The sequence below is a fragment of the Natrix helvetica genome, assembly GCF_964273705.1.
Source record: "Natrix helvetica genome assembly, chromosome: 1".
NCBI lineage: Eukaryota > Metazoa > Chordata > Lepidosauria > Squamata > Natricidae > Natrix > Natrix helvetica.
Genome location: NC_138548.1, coordinates 139,687,159 through 139,709,361, shown reverse-complemented (window position 1 = coordinate 139,709,361; position 22,203 = coordinate 139,687,159). Strand labels below are relative to the sequence as shown.

The window sequence follows — 22,203 nt, the reverse complement described above, 5'->3', positions numbered from 1 at the left end:
TTATGAAATAATTTAGTCAATTGTGAATTAAATCATTGCCAGTTGAATGAAATTAAGCTTTTGTCTTTATTACAGCAATATTAAGAAAAGAAAGAATTTGAACACAAATAGCCGGGGCAATCTTGACTCTGGGATTTAATTTGCCAAAACATATTGCACACATGCTGTGACTCTTCATATAAATTGAGGTTTGATGAATTCCTTTATTTATTTTCGTCTAATAGTCAGATCAATTTGTTCTATTGTTATCAATTAAAATTAGTTCCCAAAAACATCTGTGATATGGAATAAGTTTTCCACACTAATGGACCCTTGATTTGAGGATTAAAAAGTCCTTATTTTTTTCTCTATATAATCAGAGGTGGTATTCAGCTGGTTCAGACCAGTTTGGGCAATCAGTTGGCCCTGCCCACTCGCCCGTGCCCTATCCTGTCCTTTATTTCCTGCTTTCAATTGTGTGGCACTGCTGATCCCCCCCTCCCATTCTACTTACCATTGCTGACTTGGAAAGTAAGCAGCTGAACTTCTAAATGCTCCATTTTCAGCGCTGCACGTAGCACTTTAGGTGTATGCATGCGCAAAGTGTGCGCTCACCAAACCGGGTGTTAAACTGAAAGCATCCCACCACTGTATATCCTATATAATATTAACTATAATGGATTTCAAAGAGACTGCTCATCTCCCATAGTTTGTGCCTATTTCTTAAGAGTTGACAAAACTGTCAAGCAATGACATCTATCGGGATTGGACATGTCCCCGGAGATGAGGTTGGCTCCTATCCTGATGATGTTCCAAATGTCTTTTTTTTTAAGTTGCTATTTTCCCACACATTGAGATAGGATATTTGGGGAGCCTTTTGGATTTTGTTACACTAATGAAGCCTGAGTAAATGGTTTCTTATTTGAGAAGGCATTGTTCTCTATAGCAAATTTAAAATGTATCTTATTTTTATTCTAGCTATAGAATCTGCCTGTTTTATTGCATAAGCTTTTTTCTTAATTAGTTTCAAATGATTATACTCTGTTTTAGTTTTAATTGGTCAGTCATTGTCAATGTTGAGTAAACTTTAGAAGGGGAAGGCATAGTTTTAAAAAATAAAATAATATAAAAAATGTATTTTTTTCTAATATTTATTTTCTTGTATATCTATGATCATTGCTATGAATGATCAGCACATATAAACATGCAGAAAACTGCAATGAATAATATTCTACCTTGTTATTTGTACTATTCTATATTCCATAGAAGTGTCATATTATTTAACAACAACAACAGTAATAACAACAACAACAAAGGAAGTGTCTTAAGGAACATTAAAACACATTTTAGATATAGATTAAAAGTATAATGGATTAAACTAGAGATGGTTTTGTCAGGTGCATTATGCTTTTCTCAGTTTGCCCTTCCTCCCTCTCTCCCTCTTTCCCTCTCTCCCTTCCCTTTTCTCTTCAATTGGTCATTAAATCCAGAGGATATGGATGTTTGCCTATCATTTCAGGGGCACAAATTATGCATTCAAAGTAGCAGCTTCTGGTAGGGAAACTATCTCACTCACTATGAAATGCAAAGATGAGCACCCACCAAATGGAATTGCTACTAGCCTGCTAGATGAACCTTTTCCTGCAGATCTCTTGCTCTTATTGTTGCTGAAGTGGAAATGCAGGGAAAGTTCCATTGGGTGAGGTAAAGTTCCAGTTCTGCATCACAGGGTTAGACTTTCTTTTAGATGGAGTAATATCAAAATGTGATTACAAATTCTATTTCAGCACTTATAGTCAGGTATTGCCCTTTGAAATCTTTTGCTGAAAAATGTGTCAGCAATTCAGTTCTGGGATAGAAGAGTGAGATGTTCATCTGATAATATTTTAATATTGTTGCATTTTTCTTTAAATGCCAGATTCCCATCCATTCCCTCTTTCGCATAGAGACAAACCAATTTATCCTAGATCGACATCAAAATAGAATGTCTGGTGGGTAATGGGCTACATATTATTAAAGAATAAGCAGATATAACATGAAAAGCAGATCAACAAACTGAAAGAATAATATAGCAAATATAATCTTGGCTTTAAATAAATATTTGACCAAGTATTTTAAGGAATTCTGATAATCAAACATCTTCAATGTGGATTATATTGTATGATAGCTAAGGGAGTACAAGTAATCCTTGACTTACAACAGTTCATTTAGTGACCATTCAAAGTTACAACAGCATTGAAAAAACTAACTTATGACCATTTTTCACATTTATGACCATTGCAGAGTCCCCATAGTCATGTGCTCAAAATTCAGATGCTTGACAATTGGTTCACATTTATGACAGCTGTAGTGTCCCTGGTGTCATATGATCAACTTTTGCAAGCAAAGTCAATGGGGAAGCCAGCAACTTAACAACTGTAGTGATTCATTTAACAGCTGTGGCAAGAAAAGTCATAAAATGGGGCAAAACACACTTAACAAATGTCTCATTTAGCAACATACATTTTGGGCTCAATTGTGGTCATAGGTTGAGGACTACCTGTACCTGTTTGCCTTAAATACTGTACCCGTAAAAATGTAGTAAGATTTTAATTGAGATGTTACAAAGTGTAGCCCTGCTTCCTGTATAGGTTTCAATGAAAAGATAGAAGGAATGTTAAATGTGTGAATGACACAAAGCTAGATGGCATTGGCATCCTTCAGTCTCAAAAGACTATGGTATTGTGCTCTGGAAAGAGGTCCTAAAACAGCATCTGGTGTGCAAAGCTTGAGTGTCCTCTCCAGATCACGAAGCCTGGGTAGATTAATATGGAGGATAGACCGTTACGCAAGAAGCAGATTCCCCCTGTCCATGTCACTGAAATAGTCCAGTGGAATGGCAGAGCCAATATGATTGGTTCCAGCTGCGTCGCAGGAGTTACCAGAACGTGGTGTACGCAGTCACAAACTGCTTCTGGGACTCCAGCTCTGGATTTTGCCTCGAGGTTGACTCCTGAAGCCTTTTCCAGAAGTGGATATAGCCACAATGCAGTGGAGGTTTGTAATCAAAGTTTCCCTTCTCCCAGAAAATGGCTCTGCCGCTTTATCTCCTGTTGGGGCATACAGCCCTCTTCTGCCTTCAAAACTGCTGACCGCCTACTCCTATAACCCTGGAATGGGTGCTACCAGCCGGGGCCAGCTGGACCAAGGTTTTTTAAGGTGGTATTACTCCTCCATCACTCACCCTGTGTCCTGGCTTGTGACAGGCAGAGCCTGGCTTCCCAAACATTGGGCCCAGGATGGCAGGTTTAAAGCTAGATAGGGATAACAAATACCTTAGAACACATTGAGAGTTGTTTCATTTTGGGAACTAAATGAAAAGCACATATATAAGATTAGGGATGCCTGGCTTGGTAACAGTATTTGTGAATGTGATATTCAAATAATAATTGATTGCAATTACTGTTCAAAATCAACCATGGGGTGAGCCAGTTTGTTCTGTGGGGTGGGAGAATCTAAGTTCTAGTCTTGCCTTAGGAACAAAAGCCAACTAGGTGACTTTGGCCAGTTACTCTCTTTTAGCCCTAAGAAAAAGCTAATGGCAAACCACTTATGAAACTATATGTCCATATAGTCATCAACGTTAAGACTGAATCAGAAGCAAAAGAAAAAAGAAAAAGAGAGCAAACTGAACCAGAAACAGTAGTGTGGTATGGTTACAGGAAAGCCAAATACAATTTTAAGCTCTATCAACTGAAGTAGAGTTTTCATGTCATAGGATGTTCAGTTTCTTTTTAATACTGTAGTAAGTCAGATCACACGTCCAGTACTACTATGCTCAATTTTGGATAATGAACTTTAAGAAGGATTTAGAAAAACTGAAACTGGTTCAGAAAAGGACAGTGAGAATAATAAAGAAATAGAAACGGATCTTTTAAAAAATCAAGGATTGGAAAAGTTTAGACTGAGGTGGGAGATGATACTAAAGCAATGTTGCACAGAATAGTATCAAGATCTCTTCAACATTCCAGAAAGTAGGACATGGAATAGTAAATGTAAGTTACAAAAATAGAGATTCCAATTCATTGTAGATTTTCTGATAGTAAGAGAAGTTCATCAGCAGAACTAATCACTCCAAGAAATGGTGAGGACTCCTTTACTATGTCTGTAATTGGAGGCTAGACAAACATATCAAAGATACTGAACAAGGGGCAAAACTCAATAGCTTAAATTATCTTTTCAGCTTTGTGATTCTATGATTCTACATATATAAAGTTATATCTAAACATACTTTAATATCCTATATTTAAACAGCAGATTGTCTGTAGTCCTGTACTAGAACATGTTTCTAGAATGCCTAGTGCTGCTTTTTTTATGTGCTTAAAATGCATATATATCTATGCTTGATTAGCAGCATGATTAACTATTTCCATAAATTATATTTTTTTATCTATACATTTTAAAATTTGGGAAGCTGCCAAACTGGCATGGAATTGCGGTTTTCTATCTTTCTAACTTCTACTCAGTAGCAATAGTTAATTTGGAAAATAAATATTATGATATCAATCATATCATAATACTCTTACAGTTAGTGATTAAACCTAGCATGAAAAAAAGGTTTATTGATAAAATATCCCCTTTTGCTCCTGCCAACATCTTTGGTTCCAAACATGTGTAAATCTATCTGCTACATTCCAATATTCATTAAGGATCTGGAAATTCTTGCCTTGTCTCTTGAAAGTAAAGTTATTGGTACACTAATACCATTAATCAATGGCAAAAAGAGGTTCTATTATTTATATATATATATATATATATATATATATATATATATATATATATATGTGTGTGTGTGTGTGTGTGTGTGTGTGTGTGTGTGTGTGTGTGTGTGTGTGTATTCGTAGATTTTCACGGGTGTAGGTATGCTGGTTTTGTTGTATTCGGGTCTTTTCCCGTGTAAGATTGAGATTGTCTTTGCAACGTTTCAGAGAGATCTCACTCGCCATCTTCAGTGTGTGTGTGTGTGTGTGTTTTGTATTTGTGCTGATAAATAAATAAAGGGAGACTAGTATAGATCTATTTCGAGCTAATTAGCTCTCATCAGCTAGCCATACCCTTACTGGGATTTGAACCTGGGCTGTATTATATATTAGGCAGGAGTCTTAGCCACTAAGCCACAGGCTCTCCTCCTTATCAGTTGAGCCAGTGAAATAGGTATGTATTTGTGTTACAACCCCTGGTATGCCTAAATATGGGAGGAAGCTCACTACTCCCTCTTTCTGTCCTTCGGCTCATCACAGAAGACCATGCAGGCAGAAAACCATATTTTTATTTTTAATGTTGCCTTTTTACACACATACATACATACATACATACATACATGTGTGTAAAAAGGCAACATTAAAAATAAAAATATGGTTTTCTGCCTGCATGGTCTTCTGTGATGAGCCGAAGGACAGAAAGAGGGAGTAGTGAGCTTCCTCCCATATATATATAATGCTATTGGACAGCATGATGATAAAAGCTGGTAGATTAAAATATAATTTCACAGACAATGTATTACTAGTAAAAAAATGAATTATTTTGGATTATTATTATAGAGTAGCATGGATATGTTCTCAATTTTTTCCAAACATAAGAACACCTGACCTCTAATTGAATGGATGCACTGAGATCAACCCTGACAAGAATTCACTCTGACTACTCTATTTAAATAAATTATAAAGTACAAAGCAGAACAAAGAATAAGTGAATACTTGTCACTCACTTGAAGGTTCAAATAATCTCAAATTTATAGTTTCTTCAGGCGTCCTTCTAATCACCTTGCATAGTAGAATTTTCTAAGATTTTCCCCCTGCAATTTTATCTTTTTCCTTTCCAAATGATCAAGGTTGACTGCCACCTTGTGACAGCATGCAGTCACCCATAGTTCTCTGCTATCTTCTCAAATATTCAGCTAGCCAAACACATTCTTTTTAGATAATAGCAGACCTTGAGAACATGTTTTTCATAGGAAAAAGGGATGGCTCCTGTGATAGCAAGGAAGAAAACAGAGCTGGAGTCTTGAAGAAAAAGGATTATTGGAAGGAGAAAGAGACAGGGAAGATAAATGGTTTCCATGACAGTGTTGAGTTTGAAGGATTATTGGTTCCAAGAGAGCCTGAGGCCAAAGTTTTGAGGTGGTAGTGAATGAATGAGGGGTTCAGAAGAAGATGCAGTGAAGGAAGAAGAGCTACAAGGTGGGGAGGTCTTCTCATTACAGATAGATTTAAGGAAAAATGGACAAGATGAAAAGAGAACTTATGTGATCAGTCCATGGGAGAAAATAGTTGAGAGAAAAAAATGGTAGCCAAAGTAATTTACTTCCTTACTTATTTCTCAGTAGAAAGTACATTTAGGCGTACCAATATATAGATTTAATTCATACTTAGATTGCATACAATTCTCAACAAGAATGAGCTTGCTTTGAAATGTCTAGCTAGACAGATTTATGACAATTTTCCACGGCCAACTCAACACAGCGAACTCACCATGGCCAACTTACCATGGCCAACTTGCTGCGGCTAATTCACTACAAGACAACTCACCACAGTCAACTCGCTGAAGGACAAGAGTTACACTAATATCAAAGAAATAGTGGAATAGCATCATTAAAGAAAAGATGCAAAAGGGGGGGGGTAGAATTAAATGTAAATTGCAAAAATTAAAATATTTTTATTTATTTTAAATAATGAAATAGAATTGTTAAATTGTCCAACAGCAAGTTGTCCTACAGTGAGTTGGCCATGGTAAATTGACCATAACAAGTGGCTCCGGTGAGTTGGCCATGGTGGGAAGTGGAGATGTGAGAAATTTGCTGCAGTGAATTGTTGTTGTTAATTGCGAAGTCATGTCTGATCCATCGCAACCTGATGGACAATGTTCCTCCAGGCCTTCCTGTCCTCTACCATCCTCTGGAGTCCATTTAAGTTCATGCCTTTAAGTTCAGTGATTCCATCCAACCACTTCATTCTCTGTTGTCCCCTTCTTTTGTCCTCAATCTTTCCCAGCATTAGGCTCTTCTCCAGTGAGTCCTTCCTTCCCATTAGGTGGCCAAAATATTTGAGTTTCATCTTCAGAATCTGGCCTTCTAAAGAGCAGACAGGTTGCTCTAGGACTGACGGGTTTGATTGCTTTGCAGTCTACGGAACTTGCAGGAGTCTTCTCCAGCACCATAGTTCAAAGATGTCAATTACTTGGCGCTCAGCCTTTCTTATGGTCCAACTTTCACAGCCATATATTGCAATTGGGAAAACCATAGCCTTGACTATACGGACTTTTGTTGACAAGGTGATGTCTCTGCTTTTTAGTATGCTACAGTATATTTAGTATGCTACATTTAGTATGCTACGATGAATTGCTCCCTGGAAATGAAATTGCAAGGTTGACATTGCTTGTTGCTTAAAAGAATCATAAGTGTCTTATATGCCGAGTTGGACCACAAAGCCTTTATGACTCAGCTAATTTCTCTCCCTTTCTCTGTCTCTTTTCCATACTTACATCAACAAATATTTACTAATTTACACCCATGCATCCATAGATAAAATTGTATATGTTTCTATACATGCCCAGTTGTAGTTGGCATTTTTTACAAGCTCAGGAAGTTTTCATTTTTTCCCTCTTCCTGCAATCTTGCTGGCATTCAGTTCACTATTGTGGATACTACTCTTAAACTCATCAGTTAAAAAAAACATCAGCTAGTGATCCCTTTTTCCTTTTGAATGATGCTTATTGTGATTTCCAAACCAAGATTTGGAAAAATATGACAAATTTCTAGGAATCATTGTCAGGCAGACAGCTTTCTTTAGCAATCTTTTTTTTAAGTTTCCTTATTGTGCATTCAACTTAGTGTATAAAGTAGAAGACTGACTAGAGTGTAGCTAATTCTGATAGAAATGCTTGAGATCCTCAGGGGTCTGGTTAAATTTTGATCCTGTAATATTGCAAGCATGGCTGTAGATTGGATTTGATTGAAATGAGACTTTTCATATCTTTAAGAATGAGTTTTTTTAAAAAAAATATGTCTCATCATATGAAACTGAGTCTGATCATATGAGATTAAATGAGTCTGATCAAAACCAGCCTTAGGATTTTATTGTCTGAAATCAAATATGATCTTATTCTATCTTAAATCAAATCAAAGCATTCAAGGTCTATCAAGTTCCAAAGATTTTTTTTAAAAAACCACTGCCTTCTTCTTGGCCTTACAAACTATTTTTAAATCAAATTTGGTCCTATGCTTCCTGAGGTGGTTATCTCATTGTATGCAAGGTTGTAACTGTCCCATAATATAACAGATGTTGAATACTTAAAAAAGTTTGTAAACATCAGATGTTAGTAGCATATCATTTAGAGGAAAAAAAATCTATGCAAGATTATTTTAACCAAATTGTAGTATTTTCAGAAGGGGAGTAAAAAAAGCAATTCTTTAAAATGAAGTACACCTCTGCCCTGCTTTTTTTCATGTGGATCTTAGAACCAGATATGTGGTTTCCCAGCTGATTTCCTTTTATACTTAGTTATTGTGTGAATCATGTACCTTGAAGTCATGTCCTGGAGAGAGAGGGGAAAAAACCCTCATGGACACACTTTTGGCTAACAGAGCATTTGCCCAAATAAACTAACAATATACAGTATAGTCCCTACTTCATTTTTCATCAGTTGTCATTGCTAAGGTAAATGAAGGGGGGGGGGGAGAGATGTTCCAAAACTTGCCCATCCCTAAGAGAATTTCGAAGGCTTTCGAAGTCTGTAACTTCAAATTTTGCTTCTTATTTAAAATGGATTAGGGGCTCGGAATTACAACCCATTGGGCAGTCCAGGGTAGGACATTTAGCCTTTTCTCTTTTTCTCTCTTTCTGACTCCACTCTGAAAGCAATCTCTGTCTGAAAGGGAATGAATAGCGTTTATTACGCTACGTGTATTCTGAGTAAAGGAATGGCAGAAGCCTTTTTTTGTTTGTTTCTGAAACGCTGAATCGCTCATGGGCTTCTTCCTCGTCGTTTGCCACGCCAAAGCCAAGCCGGTGTGCAACTTAGCCAGTTTTCTTCCCCCGCCTGCGAGTGCGCGTAGGTGAGCGCACGAGTGGCTAATTCGTGGCTCGGACGGTTCCTTCCCAAGCCAAACCTGCACCTCGTGCGGGACACCATTGCCTCCCCCTTCCTTTGCTCGCTCCGTCTTCCCACTGTCATAAGCCGCCCCGTCCGCTCCGAGGGGAAGATTTCAACTGAGCGACTCCAGATTGAATTCTTGGCAAGTCGCGAGGTCAGGAGCAGGAGGAGGGGTGTTGTTGTTGGTGGTAGTGGCGGCGTCGCGGTTTTTAGGGAAAGCAGTACACGCAGCCAGGTAGGCGACGACACCACCTCCTCCATCTACGGCAGCGTCTTTCCCCCTCCCCCCCCCCCCGTGCCTGAGAGTCTGAGTGGTCCATTCCAGCTGAGGAGGGAAAGCGAATGTGCCGTCTGAGGAGCAGCGTTGCGCTCCTCGTTCCTCAGCTCCAGCCGCGGAGCTTGCGGCGCAGGGCTGCGGGGTGCAGCTGCCGCGGGAGAAGAGACCGCACGCTTGGGCTCCCCGCCTCCTTTCTTTTTTCTCCCCGCTTCCTCCCAAGGTACGCGCTTCTCCCGGGGTTCTGTCCCCGCATCCTGCGCTCACCCGAGCCCGCCGCTCTTGAGGGCACCCCTACCGCAGTAATGCCAGAGCGTGCCTGCGCGGGGAGCCCTCCCGAGTCCCAAGTGGCTGCCGGCTCCAGGTTGCCGCGCGCCCGTTAATCGGAGCTCTCCCAGCCTTTTGGGCGCGCTCCTTTTTCTCTCTCCCTCCCCCCCCACCCCAACCCGGTGGCTTCAGCCTGGGGAGGATTGCGGTAGCCTGGCGAGCGCGGCGCAGGCTGGTCCCGTCCCCGTCTCTGCCGGGTGGGTGATTCTTCGTTGCCCGGTTTGCCTCCAAGTCGCTCGCCCCTTCGGCTTTGCTCGGGCTGACGACGAAAGGGAAGGCTTGTGACATGTAACGGCGGCCGAGGGAAGGGGCTCTCCTCCTGCAGGGCCAGCCGTCAAAGGAAGTGCTGTCCCCCACCCCGCGGTCGCCCCGGACAATGACAGCCATGAAGGAGCAGCAGCAGCAGGCGCAGTCTAACCCAGGCAACAGGGGAGGCCAGGCTCCATCGCAAGACCAGGTAGGACTAGCTGGCGGGCGGGAGCGAAGGCATTTCAGTCGGCTTTTGGGTGGCTCGGGGTGGTGGGGGTGGTTCCCTCGGTGGAGTCTCTCTGTCTCTGTGTCTCTCTGTGTCTGTCTCTCTCTCTCCCTCCCTCCCTCTCCCTGCCTCCCTCCTTCTCCCTCTCCCCCCTCTCCCTCCCTCTCCCTCCTTTTCCCACTCGTCAGGGGCTGGAATGGCCTCCCCCACCCCGTTTCATTTACCTTCTCCGCACACTGGTCCAAGTTGCAAGAAATGGTCACGGGGCAGGAAGAAGGAGGGCAAAAAGAAGGAAAAGAAACCAAGGGGGGGGGAGGAGAAGTGCCATTTCTCCGGCCAGGCTGAAGGACGTCCATTCAACCCATGGCAAAGAAGCGCGCAGGGGGGGGGGGGAGACTAATTGCCGCCGCCTCCTGGAAAGAGGCACTTGAAGACTTGGTCTATAGGAACCGAAAGGACCCCGTTACATACACAGGGAGTGACGGAGAATCTTCCGTAGGGCAAGAGTCGTAGATGAAGTGGGTGGGGTGTAAGAGGAAATGTTGGATCCGAAAGAAGGAAGTGTGTGTGTGGGGGGGGGCGACTCGCTTTCCCCCTCTTTTGGAAGTAAAGTATTAAGGGGAGCTTTTAAAGGAATCTAACAAACCATCCACCCCACTGACCTTTCCCAGGAAGTGGAATCAGAAGAGTGAGGGGTAGGGTGTATAATTACAGGGAAAAGAAGCTCTCACAAGGGAAGACCAAGGGAAACCTGTAGTCATATTCATCCTTCAGGACTTTCAAATTGAGTAGTTGAACATGTATACTATTGAATAACTATTAGGAAATGTGAAGGGAGTGGGGTGGGGGAAGATTAAAAGAGAATATTTAAAAAAAGTAGAGAAGAATATAGGATGTATCTCTCAGAATCCTTTGGTATCATCCAGAGGATGTTGGTAGTGTTGTCCATCGCTTCTTTCCTATTCTGAATTGACTTTTTCATTTCTACCACTTTTTCTCATCTTGAGAAAATCATGCTAAACAAAATCTATTTAGCCTTTCCTAAAGTAATAGACCTAGAGTCAGCTAGTAGGTCACTGGTTATTAGTGCCTTCTACAGAAAGAAAGGGGCTGGTTAGCCTTACCAGAGATGGTGCTGTGTTCTCAGCAGAGATACAAATTTTCCCTCTCTCCTCCTCAATTACTCTGTCTGCCAGAGCAGTGAAATAAACTGGTGTGTATGAGTGTGTATAGAGAGAAGATACCTGGCAACTTTTGGCATTTCCATCCCAACATAACAAACAAAAAAGGAGAAACAATGCTACAGTTATTCATGGATGGTTTGGGGGCTTCTCTGTTGGTGCTTGCTCACTGATCCACTTACAAAAGCATTCCTTGTCAGGGACTAAAATTAATATTTTACTGAAAAAGTATCATGATTTCAACCATCAAAAACTCTTATTTCATCACTTCCAGCTTTGGGTATTATTTCTTTCTTCTTTTTTTGGTGACTCTGTAATTATTAGATCAGACTAATAGAAGCATGGTTTGGCAATTTTAATACTCAAAAGTTAGCTATAGCCCCTTAAATCACCCAGTTTGGCCAGAGAGGAATGTCTGTTTTGAAGCTAATCATAAGCAATATCTTAGCCATTATTATAGTAACATATCATAATGGCTCCTGAATAAGACAAGATAAAACAAATCATTTATTTAGTAATTATTTATTACCACTCTCTGCTGGTCCTGTGAATCTAATATATACTGTATATATTTTTGCATAACTCTGAGATAGTACCTGGAAAAACATTGTAGAGTTTAGAAATGACTTACAAAAGAATGCATATTAGATTTTAAGTGTTCTCTATGCATGGAGTTGTATGGCTTGTTCCCCGCCCCCCCCAAAAAACCACAACTTAATTAGGAAGTTTCAGCATTATTCTTCAAAGTCTACTGTTATGAGTAAAATCAGTTCACTAATTAAACTTGTTGAAGAGAAAATGAGTGGGTAATACTTTAATCCTATGTACAGGAAAAATCAAGTTAATTCATTGTCCTTTTATAAGTTCTACAGAATTCTTTTCATTGTTCCTTGTAATTATTTCATTTATATTTATAATATGTCATAGTAGTAGTTCCTTGTTTACTTATTGTTAACTTGGTAACTTACTATTCCATTTTATAGCTACTAACTTTTGTTCAAATTACCCATAAATTGACCACAGTGTGGCAGTATTTGAACCCTATCTTACTGTAATGTGCAAATCAGTTTCAGTTTCTAGCAAAACCTGGTCATCGTTCATAATTTGCAGTTAAAATGAAAGCAACAGATTATAATTGATTATGTGGACACTGATATTCTGCAGGTTTTTTTGCATGTAGGAATGCAACACAAAGTATAGGGCAACGGCATCTGACATGTATGACTACTAAGAGAATAGAAACAGGAATGATGAATAAATGCCAATATGACAAATTTATAGCTGAGCTAAATGTAATACTACCATAGGGATTCTTGATAAAAAATATTTGCACACATAGATATCTTTATATAGCCAATAATTAATAGTTTAAAGACAAAAATATTGAATATTAAACTTCTGTTGTCACATCATCACCATTAGTTAAATCATGCCACTCACTCTTGTATCCCATTCAAACTATATTAGTTCTGCAAAGAATTCTTTATGTGGAATGTGGAATTGCTGTAGTGTGCATATTTGTGAGTGTGTCTTTATTTTCCCTGTTTTCCACTGTCACATCTGGATCTTCAGATATTTACAAAACTCTGCAATTTAGTTTTTGTTGCATAGTTGGAACATAGTTGGAACAGATATTCTTGACTCTTGATCTTGTAAGGGTCTATTTCAGTGTTCTTCAACGTATTAATCTTTGATTCTATTGGACAGCTGCTTCTATTTCCAGAGTCAATCATCAATTTGGTCGTGTTGGCCAAAGAAGATGGGTATTATAAGTATAATCATATCAAATTGGGATGGCTTGCCTAGTTTGACTTAGAATCCAGATATATTAGGAAATTAGGTAAACAGCTATATTACAATTAAAATGATGAGTGAATTGAGTGAAGCATTATTCCCTTCAATCAAAGAGTCACTTGTGTGAGATGGGTGGCCATAGAAAATAAATAAATAGGTTTGAACTTTCAGTTCAGAAAAAAGTAATATTAAATGTTGCTTCAATTATTAATGGCAATGAGATACTCTTTCTTTCTATTATTATACTAAAACATTTAGTTTTAAACTACAAGCTATAATATTGTCCCCTTGAACAGCACAACCTATTTTTGTTTCCATACCATCTGCAATAGAGATTAAAAACAATTGCTCTCTGGTTGCTTTCATCTGCTATAATAAAGCTGATTTGATCTAGTGCAGGGTATTTAACCTTTTGGCTTGCCTGGGTCATATTCAGTGAATTGCCTGGGTCGTATTGAGTCTTGGACCGCATATAAAATATATAATACAGTTAATGTATATACATCGCATATATAATGTTAAAAGTGTATGATTTGGTGAGGCTACAATATAAAATAGAATAATAATAATAGAGTTGGAAGGGATCTTGGAGTTCTTCTAACCCAACCATCTGCTCAAGCAAGAGACCTTATACCATTTCAGACAAATGGTTATCCAGTCTCTTTTTGAAAGCCTCCTATGATGAAACATCCACAACTGCTAAAGGCAAGCTGTTCCATTGGTTGATTGCTAGGGAATTTCTCCTTAGTTCTAGGTTGCTTCTCTCCTTGATTAGTTTCCATTCAATGTTTCTCGTCTTGCATTTTGGTGCTTTGAAAAATAGTTTGACACCCCCCTCCCTTGTCTTTATAGGAGCCTCTCGAGTGTTGGAACACTGCTATCATGTTTCCCCTAGTCCTTCTTTTTATTAGACTAGACATACCCAATTACTTTAACCATTCTTGTTATGTTTTAGCATCCAGCCCACTGATTATTGTTGCTCTTCTGTGCACATTTTCCAGACTTTCGGCATTTTTTTTTAATATTGTGATGACCATAACAGGATGTAATAATATTCCAAGTGTGGTCTTACTAAGGGTTTGGAAAGTGGTACTAGAACTTCATGTGATCTTGATTCTATCCCTCTATAAATGCAGCCTAGGATTGCATTGGCTTTTTTGACAGCTGCTGCACACTGTTGGCTCATATTTAAATGATTGTTCACTAGGATTCCAAGATCCCTCTCACAGTTACTGGCATTGAGGCAAGTTTTACCTAGTCTGTACCCATACAGTTGGTTTTTCTTGCTTAAGTATAAAACCTTACTTTTATCTACACTGAATTTCATTTTGTTAGATAGGGCCCAGTGTTGAAGTCTGTAAGATCTCTTTGGATCTTGAGCTTGCTATTCCAGCCAGCTCAGAGTTGTCCGCAAATCTGATGAATTCCCCTTCTATTCCCTCATCTAGATTGTTTATGAAGATATTGAAGAGTACTGGACCTAAAACAGAATCTTGGGGTACTCTACTGCTTACTTCCCTCTATGTGGATATAATTCCATTGAGCACTACATGTTGAGTATGGTTTGTCAGTCAGTTACAGATCTATGTGGCGATGATGCTGTCTATAACACCATTTTCTAGCTTGCCAAGAAGTACATTGTGGTCTACTTTATCAAATGCTTTACTGAAATCTAAGTATACTATGTCAACAGCATTTTGCTGATCCACTAATTTATTGAAGAATTAAATATTTGTTTGGCATGACTTGTTTTTAATGAACCCGTGTTGGCTTCTGGTTACAATTTTGTTTTAGGCAGATTTGTTGCTTGATTATCTTTTCCAAGATCTTCCCAGGTATTGATATCAGGTTGATTAAGCTGTAATTTCCTGGATCAGTTCCCCTCTTTTTTACTAGCTGTCCAGGGTTGCATGTGGTCCACTGGTTGGACATGCCTGATCTTTCTTAATGGTTAAGAGCTGGGTTTGTTGGCTGGAAAGGCAACAGCCCAGTTCGAGACTCAAGCACCACACTATGGAGTGAGCTCTACTCCTCACCCCAGCTTCTGGCTAATTAGCAGTTTGAAAACTTGAAAATCTGAGTAGAAAAATAGGTGCCACTTTGGTGAGATGGTCACATGACCACAGAAGCATGTTTGGATAAAGCTGGTTCCCTTGTTTAAGAAATGGAGTTGAGTATTGACTCCTAGAGTTTAACACAACTGGGAAATATTTATCTGTATCATAGACATTAAAAATTGGGTTAATGAAATTTAAGAACTCTCAGTCTTTAATTACCATACCAAAAAGTAAAGGGTGAGATAATGCATATGGTAATGCAAATCATTTTCAAAGCCAATACTTCATTTCTGATATATCTTGAAATGTTTTTTTGCCTGGATTATGTATTGCATAAGTACAATAGGGATGTCTCAAAGGAATTTGTAGGCTTTCCCTATGTGTATATTAAAACTGCTGAAATCTATCAGAAGAAGAAGCCAATTGCCTTTTATCAGCCTGCTATTTGTTTTCATGGGATTTCAGACAATAGTTTTTTAATAAATATAGTAGAAGCCACAGATATTCTATAGTCAGCCAACAAAACAGATTGGAAAAAAGGGGCAGAAAAACAAGAAATGCAATGTACCCCTGCAGCAGGCAAGTTGGGGAACACATTTTTTTTGACTGATGAAAATAATCAAATTAATCTTATAAATAGGAAAAATGAAAACTATAGGTTTTTTTTAAATTAAACTATCCAGTCTTGTTAAATTATTTCTCTTTATGCATGTAGCCTATGGGGCAGGGGAAGATAAATAAGCAGCTAGTTAGATGCATCTATCAATTCTCACTTGGATTCTGGCAGTAACATCAAAATGTGTCTTACATATTTTAAAGTGTTTACTAATAAGAAGCAGAAATAGACAAGACTGACTGAGAATAGGATTTATTCCAGGTTTATTCTCTATAGAGCTGACAATTGCTTTTTTTTAAACAACATTTTAGATTATAGTTATATCTCGCCTTACTCTTTTAATTTTTCAAGTACCAAATTGATGCATGGATGTTATAACATGGAATTCTGGCCTATGATTTTAATGCGACCTCCTGCTTCTACTCTAAAATAGCATTCAACTTTCTCACATTTCCAAGGATTATGCATAAGTAGTGAATAATTGTGAGGGTTGAAAAAATGGGAGTTCCTACACCATATGATACTGTATACTGTTTATTAATGATCATCTCTGTCTGTCATTTCTATGACTGCAAAAGTATATCTTAGTTTCCAAGATTGTGGAATATGTTTCTGACATATAATCATGAGATCCAAATTCATAATTATTGATATTGCAAGGCTTTGGAGGAAAATAAAAAATAACAATAATCTTTATATTTGAGTTCAAAGAAAATACATAGATAAACCAAAACTCTTATTTTCTTTGGATACAATTTTTGGGAGTAATTCATTTGTTGTTGTTAATGTTGATTTGATTTTTATTTTATTTGCCTTGATCCAATTAGCATCACTGTTCCAGGACTGTCTACAAATTACTGCTTTTTGGAAAAATTAATCAGTGTAATAAAAATTAATACTAAACTTAAATCAGGGAGAGAAAGGAAAATAAAAAGTGCAAAGAAAAAAAAAGAACAAAAGGAAAAGGAAGAATGAAATAAAGAGAAATAAAATAAATATATAAAAACTGACTTCCAATCTTTATCAGAAATAAAAAAGTTACAAACAATATCTCATCTTCTCATAACTTGTTACCTATCCATAAATAAATCCATAAGACATCAACTTTATAATGCTGGTGTCAGAATAAAGACTATAAAGGGTTGAATTTCACAAAAAACATGTATTTTTTAACCTTGATCAAATAAGCCAACTTTATATTCCTTCCTTTTACCTCTCAAAATCTTAATCTTTAGTTTAATATTGTCATAGGATTTGATCTTCTTTAATTCTTCTTTGTCTTATCACATAAGTTTCTTTGAGGTTTAAGAAGCCTGTTTTGTAAAATCAATAAAAAGACATTATGCAGGTCATTAGCTTGATCATCATTTGTATTTCCTCTTTCATTTTTAAATCTTTAGACATTTTCTTTTCTATATCCATTAAAGAGTCCTTATCAAGATTATGCCTTTGGCACTTGTATTTCCACTTTAAATACCTTCTTAGTGTTACTATACTTTTTTAACCCAATATTTCTGACTCCACTGTTTCTTCATCAAACACAATTTGTTTCACTTCTGTCATTCCTTCATTAATATCTTTTAAACATAGTCTATCCATAGAAAAAGACATCATTACTGGCACTGTTGATATTGTGGGTATGAATTTTTGGTTCCAAGGATCTCCTTTAACATTTCAAATATTACAGCCTTTTGTGTCATTTTCCAATCCCAATCTTAATCAAAATCAAAAACAGGTTTTCTTTTTCTTTTTGCCTGAAATCTTTCCCTCCAGTGTCCAATTAAAAATATAAAGTGTCTACTCTTTGTTGTCACCTACAGTTTACAAAATAATTCTGGTTCCCACAGAAAACAGGTTTTTTTAATGTAATGATTCCCCAAATCTTACAGTAAAAGTTTCAATATTCCAAATTTGCCTCAACCTTTTTTTTTTAAACAAAGTTTTTTATTGGTTTTTTAATGTTTTACATAGGGAAAAGGTAAGGGAAAGGTTACAAATTTTGGCAGCTGCGAAATACGATAGGTGCACCCCCCTCCAAACTCATAATATACATTTGCATAAGATTCAAATATTACATAATAGCATATAGTCAGTGTGGTAAATTCAATTGGTAATTTCGGTCAGTTTATATCACGTGGATTTTCTTGCTTATTTGTGTGATCTGAGCTTTCTTGATGTCACCCCATCTCCCCCAGCTGGCAGTGCTCCGGCCCCTCCCGTGTCTTGTACCTCTACTGAAGTGTCTTCTGGTTTTTCTAGAAGTAGTTTATTTTTTTCCATAAAGGCCTGCGCCTCTATGGGTGTATTAATTCTAACTCTTGTCTCCTCCCAGAATATTAGCATACCTTCAGGCAGTAACCATCGAAACCACACCCCCTTCTGGTATAGTTTATTTGCCAATTGCGAATAAGATTTTCTTTTCTCCCTCACTTTCTTGGGGATCTGTTTCAGAATGGTTATCTCCTTTATATGTCAGGGCTTGCCCCCTTTGTGCATTCAGGATTTCATCTCTTGTGCTTTTCCTAAGAAATTTAATGTGTACCTCCCTGGGGACATTGTGTGTTCTAGCATACGCTGAATTCACTCTATAGACCAGGTCTATTTCCCACCCCATCTGTTGTTTTTCCTTCTGAATATACTCAGCCAAAATGGTTGTCATGATGTCCCTTATATTTTCATCATCTGTCTCCATCACGTTCTGGAATCTAAGATAAAAAGACATTCTCTCAAACTCTATTTTCATTTGTTGGGTGTCAAGTTCTTTGTTTCCCCTTTGCACACCCTCTATCCCTCCCTTCATCTCAGCCGCCCCATCTTCCAAAAGATCCAGTCTCTGTGAGTTCTTATTAATTTTATCCTGCTTCTCTTTAATTTCTTCTTTCATCTCCTTCAATTGTCTCTTTATTTCCTCTTGTCCCTGTAGAAGTTGTTGTAACATTTGATGAAGCTCCAGGTCCGTAGATTTAGGTTGCTTGAAGGCTGTTAACGTTGATTGCAAATTTGCCTCAACCTTTAATTCATGTATAACTTTTATGGTTCCACATTTTATTTAGCTTTTTGCCTTTCATTTCAAATTCTTTAAGTTCTTAAACTTAAAGAGTTAATTTTTCTTGTGTTTGAAAATGAATATATTTGCTAAAATATTTGTTCCACTATGGCCATTAATATTGCTTGCAAAGTACAGACTAATTTTATATCCTCTGTATTGGGTTCTTTTTGCAATCCAATATATTCTCAATGATTTTCTCTGCCTCCAAAATTTAAAAACATCCATTTTATTTCTTCAGCTTTTTGATAATCCAATCTTCACAGCCATCCACTCTTTAGATTAGAACTTAGAAAACTTAAATTGATAATATAAATCTTTGTTGTCAGAGTGAGGTCTCTGCATTTTTAATATTTTTTTTCATACTGTAATGCAATTCAAGTATAAATTATTTCTGTAGTATTAACTTTACTGCCATCAAGACCTACACAAACAAAATTTCTAGTGTAGTGTGCTCGCTGATTATTTTGATTATTTCTTCATAATAAATAGATTTTGTAATAGCACATCTTTGCAACTTGTAGTGTAATGTTAGGTTATGAAACTATCATTTTTTTTATTAATATAGCCAACTCAGTATTTGCTTTTTGTCACTAACTAGACAACCCACGACCGATTGGGTTAATGTTTCAGAGACATATATATTTTAACTGAGATAAACAGAACGACCATGGATGGAAGTAGCCTCATGGGAAGCTAGCAGACAGCATTGGAAATGATGGAATTGCTGGTCCCAATTACCATCACAACCTATATACAATTCAATTATGGTATAGCAAACCAGAAATCTTGGTTAAAAGCACATTCAGCTAGTGTGCTGAGATTGTCTGTTTCTTACTGCTTCTCAGTAAGTCTGAATGACTGAATATATACTACATATATCTCTTTATCTGATTTGGTACTATGCATAATCTTCAACTTGAAAAACAAATGTCTTAAGGATGTGTTATGTCCTCTTCTTGCTTCTATTTTATATTTGTACCATGTTTCCCTGTAAATAAGACAGGGTCTTATTTTCTTTTGACCCCCAAAATAAGCGATTGGACTTATTTTCAGGGACGTCTTATTATTTTTGAGGTTCAGGAGGCAGCAAGCTGTGCTGCTGCTGTGTTGTGCTGCTGTTGTAGCGAGGCCCAAGGTGCATTGCTGGGCCTGCCGCTCTTTTTGCAGCAGCCTTTAGCATGACAGAAAAGGTGCAGTGGCTAGGGTTGCGGGAGCGGCCGTTAGGTAAGGGTGTGTGGGGTGCGTGGGCCATGTTTCCCCTCCCTTTCCCCCTCCCCCGGGCCTTGACTCCTCACCTCATGTTGTTTGCATGGCAAGCAAGCAGAGGAAATGGCGGGGATCGGCTATGCATAGTTTAAATATTTTTGGGGAGGGTTATTTTGGGGGGGAAGGCTTATTTTAGTGCATGCGCTCAAAAGCCCAATTGGACTTATTATCCGGGGAGATCTTATTTTTGGAAAAACAGGGTAAGTGTTTGAAATAAGAGGCAATATGTAGAACATAAGCAAAATGGCCTTTCCATTTTTCTGTAAATTTTATTGTTTCACCAACAATATAGCTTTTTCAGAAGGACTTGCACTGAATTATAGATACATATTGAACAAATAAAAAAGCACCAATATTTCTGCAATAAAAATGCAACATTTTTATTATCTATTGTTGGAAAACATATCCATCTGGGTTCAGCTCCAGGAAGAAAGACACTGGAAGCATGGAGACTGCTTGGAAAAATGGTTTAATAGTGGACAGGATCACATGGTTTGAAGTCCTGGGCAAAAAGGGAAGAGATGCTGAGAGTGCCTGGGTTTTATGCCCTCTCTGGGCTTTTGAATTTGAGCTTGTATTCTGATTGGTTGTCAGACTCTCATAGGGCCATGCAGGGTAACTTTGTAGGTTGTCTGTGTCCCAGGATTGGTTGAGCCTTGTTGGGTGATGATGTAATGAAGGGCTTTGGCCAATTCCTCCTAAGGCTCTGCCTGAAGGAGGTAGTTCTTCGTTGTGTAGAATAGACTGACCCGGACCTTAATGGCCCATTGACAAAGGAGCGGGGTGAGTTTCTGCCTCGCTTTTAGGGAAAATATTCTGCCCTTTTAATATTTACCAAAATATCTCATTTTCCTAGGAGAGGGGTGGTTGCTAACTTCCTACACTATCTTCTGTGTCTGTCTGCCATCTATCAACATTTCTTTCTAGATGAGATTTATCCTACTTCCATTCTTCATGTTAAAAGTTTCTATTTTATTTTTGAAATTTATGAATGAAATCCAAAGGTAGAACAAGGAGAGAAGAAAACCAACCCAAGTGCTGGAATAAAATATTAAAGTATTCATAAATCAAATGAATTTTAATAACCTGTTATGAATCATCTCTTTCTTAATGAATGACTGTATATTTTTATGCATATTTCAGAGCTATAAAAGGTGAATACTTTATGGATAATAATAGGAAAAATATAGCTTCTCAAGGAATGACGAGATCACAAAGGGTCTGAAAGTCATGAAGTCCTTAACTTTCACTCTATTGCAAAATTTTCCAAGATTATCCTGATGAAAACATACCTTTAAATTATGGGATATTATATAGACTAAAATCATTAGATGGATACCCTTTAAGAATCATAGATTGATAAAGATTTCTATTATATATTTATTATATTAATTAAGAACATGAGAGATTAATAATATGAAATTATCTACTGATATAAGTTTATATAACCTTATAAGTAATGATCCGTTCTGACAAATCAGTGCATAATCTAATGCATTTTTCTTTTTGAAACAAGTAGTATGTAGACTGTTTTTACTTTTTTTTTACTTTTTTTTACTTTTTTAAACTTTCCCTTCTTTTTTTTTTAATTTCCAACACTTTTATTCAAAGAATAGCTTCACTATGATTTTTTCAAAAAAAAGGTCTGCCCCCCTCCCCATTTTAACAATATATACATCCCCTCCCCCAATGGACAGAGATCCTGCTGGGCTGGGAGGTTTTTTTAGGGGGGGGTCTCAAGAGCCAGCTGTCTCCGCTCCAAAAGCAGAACCCCCCCAGGGGGGGGATGCTTTTGCTTGGAACCTCTCCCCCACAGGAGAGCACCCTTGGATGGCTTTTGGCAGCAACAGGAGGCAGAAATGCCATCTAGGGTGGCATTGCCAAGCTGTACCAAGTTCCAACCGCAACAGCGTTTGCCAAAGAGACACAGGTTGGCACAAGGGAGGGGAGAATCGGAGGGGAGAGCAGAAGGAAAGGGAGGACAGGTGAGGGCCTAGCGTGTAGCTCTGCCCCTGGGCAAACTCCTGCTTCCTTCCTATTCAGATGCCCAGGAGAC

General features: G+C 38.1%; 1 protein-coding gene across 3 annotated transcripts in view; it reads left to right on the top strand.

Annotated features, from left to right (window-relative positions):
- Positions 1-22,203, top strand: part of DPP10 (dipeptidyl peptidase like 10) — a 652,197-nt gene that overhangs the window by 376,320 nt on the left and 253,674 nt on the right. Inside the window, exon 1 of one of the 3 annotated variants that reach the window (XM_081939814.1) lies at positions 9,878-10,166. The exons of 1 other annotated variant lie outside the window; for it this stretch is intronic. In XM_081939814.1, coding sequence (XP_081795940.1) covers positions 10,086-10,166 — 81 coding nt within the window. In that variant the 5' untranslated portion in view covers positions 9,878-10,085. Of the gene's footprint in view, positions 1-9,877; positions 10,167-22,203 lie in introns of those variants that run through there. One more of the 3 variants, XM_081939813.1, reaches the window with a different exon arrangement.